Raw genomic sequence first — 12,195 nt, forward strand, 5'->3', positions numbered from 1 at the left:
AAAAAATTGCAACATAAAATACCTCATTGATATTATTTTTATATGATTGTCACGTGTTGAAATGACCAGACTTTGATTCTACTGAGTTAAATAAAATACATTATTAAGATTAACTTCACCTGTTTCTTCTTGCTTTTTAAAATATGGCTACTAGAAAATTTTAAATTACCTCTGTGGCTTGCAATTGTGGGCTCCTGTTAACATTTCCACGTGATGGTGCTGGTCTAGGAAATCACTGGTAGATAAAGAAAAGGGCCAGAGGTGGAGCCCTCAAATGCTACAACATTGCACATCCGGGAAAGGAGAAGATACAGCCAAGGAGGGTGAGAAGAGAATAGCCACTGAGGTAGGAGGAAAATGAAAGGAGTATGATGTGATGTTCAGAAAGGCAAGTGATAAAATTTTCAACAAAGAGGGAGTGTTAGATGCTGCTGGAAGGCAGGTCAAGTAGCAGACGGTTGGACTGAACATGAGCAGTTTTACTGCAGTGGTTTGGAAGTAGTTGGATTGTTGAAAGCTGGTTGGAGAAACCACAGAATGAAGACATAAGAGTGGTAAGTAAAGGAGCTCTTTAAAGTTTGGCTTTAAGAAATGCAGAGAAATGGTGTGGGCGTAACAGGAAGAGGATTTCAAATCTAGAGGAGGTTCATGTGTTTGGTTGTGCGGTTGTTGGTTTTGGTTTGGAAGGGGAGACAGCTCTGCTGATGGTGGTACTGTCCTCAGGGCCCTCAGTTGGGGAATAAGGCAAGTATGCCAGAAAGAATTTGAGACAGTTGAAACTCAAAGGTTATTTAGATCAAATGATTTTCTTAGAGTCTTAGGAACACAGATGCTGGTAGGATGCCTTCTTTCTTTGTTTTCCCTTTGTCTTTCATCTTTTTCTTTTGGTTGTCCTTCCCCTTCCTTCTTCTACCCTGACAGTGGTGGGTCAAAAGCAACGTTAGCCTGCTGTGGCCTGGTATTTTGGAAAATGGGCTCCTTTTCCATGGGCTTCTTTAAAACTCAGAGATAGTTTATTTCCCAAGTGTCTAAAGAGATCTTTTTAGTGGCAGGGGAAGGATACTGCCACGTTTATTAAGATGTCACAGGGACTCACCAGTTTATGTGAATGTTCCTGGCCTAAGGAATTCTTCTTTTCTCCTGTTGAATTCTGAAGGGTCTGAATTTCTCCTATCCCTTTGCTCCTTCCAGATCTCCAGATGGAACTTGTGTGTGTGTATGTATGTGTGTGTGTATAAATATATATATTGTGTTCATAACTAGTGAGTACTGTGTGGATCATTTGGTTGTCATCTTCAGGCAGAATTGTGAATATTGGATAACAGAGTTTGTGTGACTTGAATAAAGTGTCAATATCTTTCAATCAAAGCCCACCTGGAACACACATGTGCCATTGAACAAGCTGGTTTTATTATTCATTGCAGTGGAGAAAGAACACACACCCATGGGGAACCATGGGGCTTCTCAGTGGAGAGATCTCAAGTCATTTTGATACCAGCCCTGTCAGTTTCCATGTGGTTTTGGAAACTTTTGCTTTCCAAGGTCTCAGTCACTCTCAGTGGGTGACCCCTCAAGTTCACCTTCACCTCAGAGCCTGTGGTCACCCCTCTCTAGCTCCACAGAAACATCAGAGCTTACGGCTAGAGGGCAGTGCAGGCTGAGCCTGGAGCCCACCTATGAAACAGCAATGGTGGGTTGACTATTTCGGAAGCATAAACATTTCATGCAAAGATGGGCTCGATAAAGGACAGAAATGGTACAGACCTAACAGAAGCAGAAGATATTAAGAAGAGGTGGCAAGAATACATGGAAGAACTGTACAAAAAAAGATCTTCACGACCCAGATAATCATGATGATGTGATCACTAATCTAGAGCCAGACATCTTGGAAAGTAAAGTCAAGTGGGCCTTAGAAAGCATCACTACGAACAAAGCTAGTGGAGGTGATGGAATTCCAGTTGAGCTGTTTCAAATCCTGAAAGATGATGCTGTAAAAGGGCTGCACTCAATATGCCAGCAAATTTGGAAAACTCAGCAGTGGCCACAGGACTGGAAAAGCTCAGTTTTCATTCCAATCCCAAAGAAAGGCAATGCCAAAGAATGCTCAAACTACCGCCACAATTGCACTTCATTTGCTAGTAAAGTAATGCTCAAAATTCTCCAAGCCAGGCTTCAGCAATACGTGAACCGTGAACTCCCTGATGTTCAAGCTGGTTTTAGAAAAGGCAGAGGAACCAGAGATCAAATTGCCAACATCGGCTGGATCATGGAAAAAGCAAGAGAGTTCCAGAAAAACATCTATTTCTGCTTTATTGACTATGCCAAAGCCTTTGACTGTGTGGATCACAATAAACTGTGGAAAATTCTGAAAGAGATGGAATACCAGACCACCTAACCTGCCTCTTGAGAAATCTGTATGCAGGTCAGGAAGCAACAGTTAGAACTGGACATGGAACAACAGACTGGTTCCAAATAGGAAAAGGAGTACGTCAAGGCTGTATATTGTCAGCCTGCTTATTTAACTTCTATGCAGAGTACATCATGAGAAACGCTGGACTGGAAGAAAAACAAGCTGGACTCAAGATTGCCGGGAGAAATATCAAAAACCTCAGATATGCAGATGACACCACCCTTATGGCAGAAAGTGAAGAGGACCTAAAAAGCCTCTTGATGAAAGTCAAAGAGGAAAGTAAAAAAGTTGGCTTAAAGCTCAACATTCAGAAAACAAAGATCATGGCATCTGGTCCCATCACTTCATAGGAAATAGATGGGGAAACAGTGGAAACAGTGTCAGACTATTTTTTTGGGCTCCAAAATCACTGCAGATGGTGACTGCAGCCACGAAATTAAAAGATGCTTACTCCTTGGAAGAGAAGTTATGACCAACCTAGATAGTATATTCAAAAGCAGAGACATTACTTTGCCAACTAAGGTCCGTCTAGTCAAGGCTATGCTTTTTCCTGTGGTCATGTATGGATGTGAGAGTTGGACTGTGAAGAAGCTGAGTGCCAAAAGAATTGATGCTTTTGAACTGTGGTGTTGGAGAAGACTCTTGAGAGTCCCTTGGACTGCCAGGAGATCCAACCAGTCCATTCTGAAGGAGATCAGCCCTGGGATTTCTTTGGAAGGAATGATGCTAAAGCTGAAACTCCAGTACTTTGGCTACCTCATGAGAAGAGTTGACTCACTGGAAAAGACTCTGATGCTGGGAGGGATTGGGGGCAGGAGGAGAAGGGGATGACCGAGGATGAGATGGCTGGATGGCATCACAGACTCGATGGACGTGAGTCTGAGTGAACTCCGGGAGTTGGTGATGGACAGGGAGGCCTGGCGTGCTGCGATTCATGGGGTCGCAAAGAGTCAGACACGACTGAGCGACCGAACTGAACTGAAGAGATCCAGGGTAGGGAGAGGGAATCCAGAACCTACTTAATTCAACTTGATGGTACTTGAATCAAGACCCCAAGGGGAGCTATGATAAGGAACTATGATAAGTCCCTGCCTGCCTCTCCACAGTGCTCCTGCTGTATATGAATATAGCATCCTTTCTCTGGGTTATGGTACTGATCAGAACCCTTTCCCACCACACACCAACTCCCATTAAAAAGGTCAGCATAATTTAAAAAGTGCGATTATCAACTGACATGCTTCCCTAGACGTATCATCTCTAGCTTTGGCTAGAATGAATGGAAAATGTATTATGATTAAGGTTAATATACAGGAAAAAAAATCTAAAGCATTATATTGTTGTTGTTTTAGTTGCTAAGTCATGTCTAACTCTTTTTGACCCCATGGACTATAGCCCTCCAGGGTGCTCTGTCCGTGGAATTCTCCAGGCAAGAATACTGGGTGAGTTGCCATTTCCTTCACCAGGGGATTGTGCCTAACCAGGGTTTGAAACCAGGCCTCCTACAGTTTCTTTACCACTGAGTCAATTGGGAAGGCCAAAGCATTAGATAGGAATACCTATATCTGGATAGCAAAAACAGTACAGAAGATGAAAAATAATAAGAAATTTCAGAGTATTATTTTTAGATATGTAAGTAATTACTTGTGCTTTTGAGTCTATAGAGGCTAAATTTTAAACAAAAAGCTTGTTGAAATTATTGCTATGTATTATGCATCATTTCTTTAAATAAAAAATCTGAGACTTGCCTAAAAAAAAGAAAATGTGCAGTAGACTCTCAGTTGATTATCTGCACTAATGGAAAGGAGGCCAGGGACAGATAATTCTCCCATGACATAGGATCAGAGTCAAGGGAGAATTATCCTTTTGATGGTCACTTTGGCCATTTCTCATTTGGGGCTACTTAAAACAATGCTGTAAGAAACATTCTTGCATGTATATTTTTGTGTGCAAGTGTGAGTATAGCTACAGGGTAAAGTTCCAGTTGTGATGTTACTGTATCAAAAGGTAGGTATATTTTTTTATTTTGATACTGTGAAATTGCTTATTCAGAGAGCAATTTACACTCCATAATGTATGAACATGTCTATTTTTCCCATCTTTGTCAGCATGGAACATCAAAATTAAAACTTCTTGACAATCTTGATAGGTGAAAATGTTGACTTGATATTTTGATTTACATTTCTTTAATTATGAGTAGGACTGAGCATTTCTTTATGTATTTCTTTGATAAACTTCCTGTTGTATCATTTGCCCCATTTTATATCCAGTTGTTTGTCTTTTATTGATTTATATGCATGCTTGACAGTTAGAAAATCGACCCTGAAGTCTATATTTTCTGTATTACTTCTTAGTTTGTTATTCTTTTGCTGACTCTAACTTTTTTTGGCCAAAAGTTTAAAATTTTTATGTAGTCGGGTATCTCAATTTTTTCTTTATAGCTTATCAATACAATTCTGTCTGCCTGGGTACACCCATGAACAGTAAAAGGCCTCCAAATCTAATGGGCCCCCACATAAACAATAGATCAGGTTTTGTATATTTGTCTTTTATTTTTTGGTAACAGCTTTCTTTATTTATTTATTCTTGGCTGAGCTGCATGGCATGTAGGATCTTAGTTTCCTCACCAGGGATCAAACTTGCACCCCCTGCATTGGAAGCATGGAGTTTTAACCACTGAACTGCCAGGGAAGTCCCAGTAATAGCCTTATTGAGCTATAATTCATATATGATACAATTCACTCTTTTAAAGCATACAGTTCAGTGCTTTTTAGTATATTCAAAGATTTGGAGACTTCCCTGGTGGTTAAGAATCTGCCTTCCAATGCAGGGGATTCAGGTTTGATCCTTGGTTGGGGAACTAAGATTCCACATGCCACAGAGCAACTAATCTGCGAGTCACAACCCTCACACCACAACAAGGATCCTGGGTGCCACAACTAAGACCCTATGGAGCCAAATAAATAAAATTTAGAAAAAAAAACCACAAAGATTTGTGTGACTATCACAATTAATTTTAGAATATTGTTACTACCTCAAAAAGAAATTCTGTACTCTGTCACTCAAAAAATACCTCTAGCCCTAAGCAAAACACTTTCTGTGTTTACCTATCTTGTACATTTCATGTAAATGGAATTATTGTCTTTTTTAAAGGAAGAATAGTTCTCTCTATGGCAATTCCCTTTATGTATCTTTTCTGGCATAGTTTAAGAATCTAACTGGAGGATAAGGAGTCGGGTAAAATGATTGTGTAAATATACTGGATATCGAATGATTTTTTTTTGGTTTCTTGCTCTATATTTTATTTTAGTGAACCAATTATGTCTGAATCACTAATTGAAGTTTCTGGCAGTGTGGAAATTCTGGAGACCAGTGATGAGGGTAAGTATCCCAATAGAATCTTGATAACTAGAACTAGGCTTGTTTAGTGTGTTTAACCCCTAGAAGAAAGAATCAAGTCACAAGAAGACAAGTTCATATCAAATTTCTAATGACAATAGACTCAGTCAATATTTGCTTTTCCATCTTCTAAGCTCTTCTCTTTCATCTTAATCTCTGATAGTCTAAAAAGTTTTGTCTAGACCTTGCAGTCTTCCTTGAAGATGGTTACCAGGTTCTGTTTACTAAGGCAAAAGAAGTATTTCTGCTTAATCAGAAAAAGAAACCAGAACAGGCCATGATCTGAGAGGTTCAATTGAGGTTTTGCCATAGATAGTAATCCAGATTTAACTAACAGATAAATTTGTAATTTTGAGGTGTAAAGGGGGTATAGTAACAAAAGACATCACCATAGGCTTCTATTAAATGGGAACAATTTACAAAAATTTCTTTTGCAAAATCTACTTAGATGTGTATTCATTTAAATTATAATTATAAACTATGAATCCCCTGTGAGTGATGGGAGACCATGAATGGGGTAATAGGCAAAGGTCACTAAACAATGATAAGTTTTACTGACACTGGAAAAAAAAATGTGGGGGGAAGGGGAAGAACCCAAAGATATAAGGTGAGACATTGAATTTAAAGACAGAACTGAATTGAACAGTTCACTGGGTTGTTCTTCAATGATTGCTGAGTTTTCTTAGTAGTGTGTGGGGCAGAAGACTTGGTCTGAAAAGACGGAGAGCAGGGAACCTTCTTGTGGCTTCCCAGAGGCCTGACTTCACTAATGCAGTGAGTAGGGGGATGCTGAACATGGTGCACGGATCCCTCAGGGCAGGGCTTGGGTCTTCATCTCTGTGTCACCATTGTTCAGTATTGGGCCTCAGAGAGCGTGATTAGACACTCAAAAGTTTTTAAGAAATGAATGAATAAATAAATGAATGATAGGCCTCCTCACCAAGGCAGCCCCAACAACCAAATGAACTGACCTATCTTTTTGGATATGAGCTAGACAGATGTCTACCAAAAAAGATGGCAATGCAGTGCATCTTGATGAAGAGTGGAGGTAAGCAAATACCCTTTCTCTATTCACAGTCCTTTTTAAGAGACCAAACATTTGGGTACATTTGTAGTATGAGTCATTGCCAGACAGAGAATACAGTGGCTGTTGGGAAGCTGAAGGGAAGAAAGGCTAATTAGAAGAGTTTTCTTTCCAAGAAGCAATGCAAGAGAGCAAGGTCACCATTATGTGCCTTGCATTTTGAAAGCTCATTTAGTTCAACCCAGAAGGGCTGCCTGTGTGCATGGTAGATAAGCAAATACACAATCCGAGGCAATAATTTCTTCATTGGAGTTGTGTTTTTTCCTCTGGGGGAAGGTCAGGGGATGACTTCCATGGGCTGTTTCCTGGCATATGACATAGTGCCGGCCCTCAGTGGATGGGGATGTTGAAAGCTACTGCCTGTTTGGGAATATGTAGTCCTTGGACTTGGACAGGGAGGTCAATGGCTTTGTTACAGGAGAAATCCAGACAGCTGTCAGCTCACTGACCATCACTGCTGTGCCTTGTAGGGGAATAAGTTACCCAGTGTATAGGTGACCTACATAAGTGTTGTTGTTTAGTCACTAAGTCATGTCCAGCTCTTTGCGACCCCATGGACTGTAGCACACTATGCTCTTCTGTCTATGGGATTTCCCAGGCAAGAATACTGGAGTGGGTTGCCATTTCTTTCTACAGGGGATCTTCCCCACCCAGGGAATTGGGAAAGTTCATAAACCCAAATGAGCTTTTTGGCCAACCAATATTTTACATCCTCATGGGAAAATTAGCTGTAAATGGAATAAACGGAAGATTGGAGGGAAATTGGAATGTGTGCATACTTAATTTTTAACACCTGTTATAGTTCTTACGGAGAAGGCAATGGCACCTCACTCCAGTACTCTTGCCTGGAAACTCCCATGGATGGAGGAGCCTGGTAGGCTGCAGTCCATGGGGTCGCTACAAGTTGGACACGACTGAGCGACTTCACTTTCACTTTTCACTTTCATGCATTGAAGAAGGAAATGGCAGCTCACTCCAGTGTTCTTGCCTAGAGAATCCCAGGGATGGGGGAGCCTGGTGGGCTGCTGTCTATGGGGTCACACAGAGTCGGACGCGACTGAAGCGACTCAGCAGCAGCAGGAGCAGCAGCAGCAGCAGCAGGAGCAGCAGCAGCAGCAGCATAGTTCTTAAGTCATTAGTCGTTTGGTTAATTTAGGAACATAAAAATGTGTTAAAGCATAATTTGGCTTGTACAAATTATGAAGTTTTGTACAATTATGTTTGGTACACTCAGTTTTACAGCCTGAAAAGTTTACTGGAAGTGTTTTTATTCAGTTATTAAGTGTTTATAGATTGTGTCATGGATCTAGCTACCACCTGCTGATTCTCTCCTGTCTCTCTTTGCTGGTATGTAAGAAGCACGTTTGCAACTTGAAATCCTCTAGCTTTACCCACCTCCCTTCCCTTCTGGGATTTCTAAGCAAGAAGGACAATAACCATTATGGTTCCCAACACTGAGCAGAAAGTTGTTCTCATTTCAGAAGGCCAGAAGGAGATCTACCTGTCAAGAATCAATAAATCCCATTCCTTCTGTTTGAAAAATGGCAGTGCCTACAAAGGCTCCTTCCTGTTTGTGAGGTGGCACTGCCCAATTCTTTATCACTGGGCAGGAATTATTTAGTGGTCTGTTGGAGCTGGTACATGATGACTTGAGAGGCTGTGCATGTCTCTTCCTAAATGTCATATTACTAGCTTGAAATTGACCACAATGGGAGTATTTTCACCACAGAAGTAGGCAAATACTACAGATAAGAGCACTTACCCTGAGATCTAATTGGTAAATATATCCCAGTAAAACACTGAGTATAGTCATTAACAGAGTATAGTAATCAGGATTTTACATAAAAATCTCCCTATTTCATGGATTTTACAAATCCTTGGTGGGGTGGGAACATTAAGAAAGCTGGGGAGCAAAATGCAGATTATTTTAGAGCCAGCCTACTCTGTCCTGTATACTTTTCAGCACTTTCACATTGAATCCTCACAGTAGTTCTATGAGGTCAAACATCATTTTAAATAATTCATTATCCTAGAAATTCATTTAATTTTTTTTCCTTAAAAAATTAAAGAAGGGAACTTGGGAAAATATATATTTCCTAATGCATCTTCATGCTTTATTCTGTCTGTCTCAAGGTACACTTGCCAAATTTATCCTAACCGTGACCCTATGTAGGTGTGTGTGTGTGTGTGTGTGTGTGTGTGTGTGTGTGTGTGTGAAGTTGCTCAGTCGTGTCCGACTCTTTGGGACCCCATGGACTGTAGCCCACCAGACTCCTCTGTCCATGGGATTCTCCAGGCAAGAATACTGGAGTGGGTTGCCATTTCCCTGTGTATATCCTACTAAATGAGAGATTCCTCAAACCTTTCAGAACTGAAGTTACTTAAGCAAGGATTATCAAGCATACATACTACCATCTTCCTTCATTGCCCCAATGGTGCTTCTCTTTATCTATAGATGGTTAGATGGTTAGAATTGATAGATCAGTTTTACAGATAGAATTGAATCTAGTTTTAATAGACAATAATTGATTCCTTAATTCTAGCTCATTTATTAGCATTTACTACATGCCAGATCCTATGCCAAACTCTACTACATTATTTACAATTTATATCAATCCTGATAAGGGCCAGTATTTAAATGATGGATGCTTAAGAATGGGTCTGCACAGTGATCTTAATTTAAGGAAGGGATGTGACAAGCTATGTTGGTTTTCTGCACCCCTCAGTGGATTCAGTTGTCTCTGGAGTGTCACAATGTGTTTGCACTGTGCTAGTTGCTAAAAAGGATGCTAAAGAGGGCCTGCTTACAGCCCTGAGTTGGGGGACAGTAGCTAAAACATAGAACCGTATCTTATTCCTCTCTCATTGATGCACAAAACATAGTAAGTGCTTGACCTTAATAAATGTTCACTGAATAGTTGAATGAATGAATGAAGGCACAGACTAGAGAACATTCAGATGCAAAATGTGTGGGTGCCAACAGTCAACTTTTAAGTGTGCAAAGAGGAACATGAATTGTAGTGATGGTGGAAAATTGGACTTAAGGCAGGCCTTGAGGTTTAGAAACCTTTCCAAAGGTTCTAGACTAGGCAGGCCCAGGAGTAATCAGTACACAGACAGGCCATAGTATTTCAGCACTGGAAGGAGCCCTACTTCAGCATTTGCCTAAGTGTGTTTTGCTAGATGTTCTGCATACATGCATTGGGGAGACAGCATTGTTACCCAGTTTCTTGGCACTTCACCATCCACATAGGCATGTTGAAGTTTCAGAAAAGTTTTGTTGGAACACAGACCCTTAAACTGTGTTTAATCAATGTTTTCCAGATTGACTAGACTGCAGACCCCCCTTTTCATGCAACAGACCTATGAGCATCCCTCTGAACACGCTTTGGGAGACATTGATTAGCATGATCCCCTCATTTTCCAGCTGAGCCCCAGAGAGGTTGAGTGACTTGCCTGTGGTTACAGAGCTGATCAATAGCAGAGCCAAACCAAGCTCAGTATTCCAGAGTTTTCTTACTCTCTGGTGGTGTTTTCCATCACACCACTAAGCCTATCTTATGTTGGCTTCCAGAGACCAGGCTGTTGGGAATTGGAATGAGACACCTGAGTTGGTAAATTACTGCATGTGAAGCAGTAAAAGCAGGTTCCTTCTCACAGATGAATGCAGCACAAACTCCCCTTCCCTCCCCCTCTTCTGAGCTGGGAGAAAGATGCATGTGCTTATTAGGAAACTCAAGAAAACCCAGAGAGAGCCTGAAGAGCATTGAAAGGTCACATTCCTCACTGCTGCCCTGTTTTTTTTTTTTTTTAATGATAGTAGAACAAACTTTCAATTATCTGCATGTGCAGAGGGCAGCAGCCCTGTAGGTAATCTGAACCAATCAGCAATAATTGAGGAACAGTGCACATAATACATCCACACATACATGCACACACACACACCCTCCCTTGCAAAATTCTTTGGTGACGTTGTCACGCCTTTTGCACAGGGTGCTTCTTTGCCCAGCATCCCTTTCTGCCTAATTCCTGGCCCTCTCCCTTCCTCATAAAGCCCTTCTTAGAAGACATCTTCCATGACCACACCAACCCCCTGCACTCATTCCTTGGGTCTGCATCCTTGCAGCATACAGGTTGGGCAATACCAGCTCCCACATGGATTTCCAAAGGTCCTGAAGTATCTGTCACATGTGGAAGCTTGGCTTCCCAGCTGGATCATGAAGACTCCAGTGATCAGGGTACCAAGTGCTTATGTTGGCTCAAAAGTTGCTGTGTATGAATGAACTTCTTAGGGCCAGGGAAGAGGTGTGTGTTAATAGTTGAAATTGAGAGGCAAGTGAACGCAGGGTGAGTTGAGCCTGAATAGAGGCTGCCCAGAGGCCACAGCCTGGGGCCTGACCTTCTGCTTTCACCAGAAACTCAGATACTTTGTTGATGAGTTCCTAAGAAGAGAACAAAGCAGATGAACAATGCCAGGGGCACTGGTGCAGAAGCTAGGACCCACAGGGCCTTTGGGATCCTACTCCTCGTTCCCATCACGAAAGCCATTTCCTCTCCTGTCTTCCCTTTCACCATCACACTCTGCCTCACTTGCATTTACAACTTCCAGGAAAAAAGAAATCCAGATTTAAAGCCTTCAAGAGCTTCTTTGGCAAGAAGAAGAAGAAAGAGCCCAAAGGTGTCCAGGGAGGGAGACGGCTCAAACCAAGCTTGTCCAGCAGCAGTATTGAGATCTCTTTTCTGAAGTCAGTTCAAGGTCAACAAACCATGCCAGGGTAAGCTCAGGAGGGGTGGGGACTGAGGGCAAGGCAAAAGGCTGGGAGCTACATCCAGATCCTCCTTTGACAGCTGAATCATCACTGGCCTTTGGTCCTCAGGGGCTCTTGGTTACCCTGCCTGTGGGAGGTGGGTCTGCAGCCACTGCCAATGCAGCCACATCCCAGGGGGTTTCCCCTGTGCTCATAGATATATGCTTGCTGTCTGGGCTTCATAGCTCATTGGGTTGGATGGGGCATACCAAATGCATATCCCATTCCCCTAAGAGCACTGGGTGAGAGGGTGTGGGTAGATCAGGGCAATCCTGCTGTGTCACAGCTACAAGCACTTGAGATGTGGAGCCTACCACTAGAGAGGAACTGGTGGCCTCTGTTTCATAACGGAAGGTTAGTCTCCATCATTTTGGAACCTTGATCTGATTTGCTTGCCCAGCCCTCAGACTCCAGATCTCATAATGTGTGATTAAAATCTTAGATGGTGAAGCCATCTAGCTGGGTTGGGACATAAGGATGAAATCACTGTGTTAATT

General features: G+C 41.8%; 1 protein-coding gene across 1 annotated transcript in view; it reads left to right on the plus strand.

Annotated features, from left to right (window-relative positions):
- Positions 1-5,723: 5,723 nt before the first annotated feature.
- The window catches only part of KIAA1210 (KIAA1210 ortholog), a 46,445-nt gene continuing 39,973 nt past the window's right edge, over positions 5,724-12,195 (plus strand). The window contains exons 1-2 of the mRNA XM_018044075.1: positions 5,724-5,788; positions 11,500-11,665. Coding sequence (XP_017899564.1) covers positions 5,728-5,788; positions 11,500-11,665 — 227 coding nt within the window. The 5' untranslated portion in view covers positions 5,724-5,727. The remainder of the gene's footprint in view (positions 5,789-11,499; positions 11,666-12,195) is intronic.

Source organism: Capra hircus, assembly GCF_001704415.2.
Source record: "Capra hircus breed San Clemente chromosome X unlocalized genomic scaffold, ASM170441v1, whole genome shotgun sequence".
Classification (NCBI taxonomy): Eukaryota; Metazoa; Chordata; class Mammalia; order Artiodactyla; family Bovidae; genus Capra; species Capra hircus.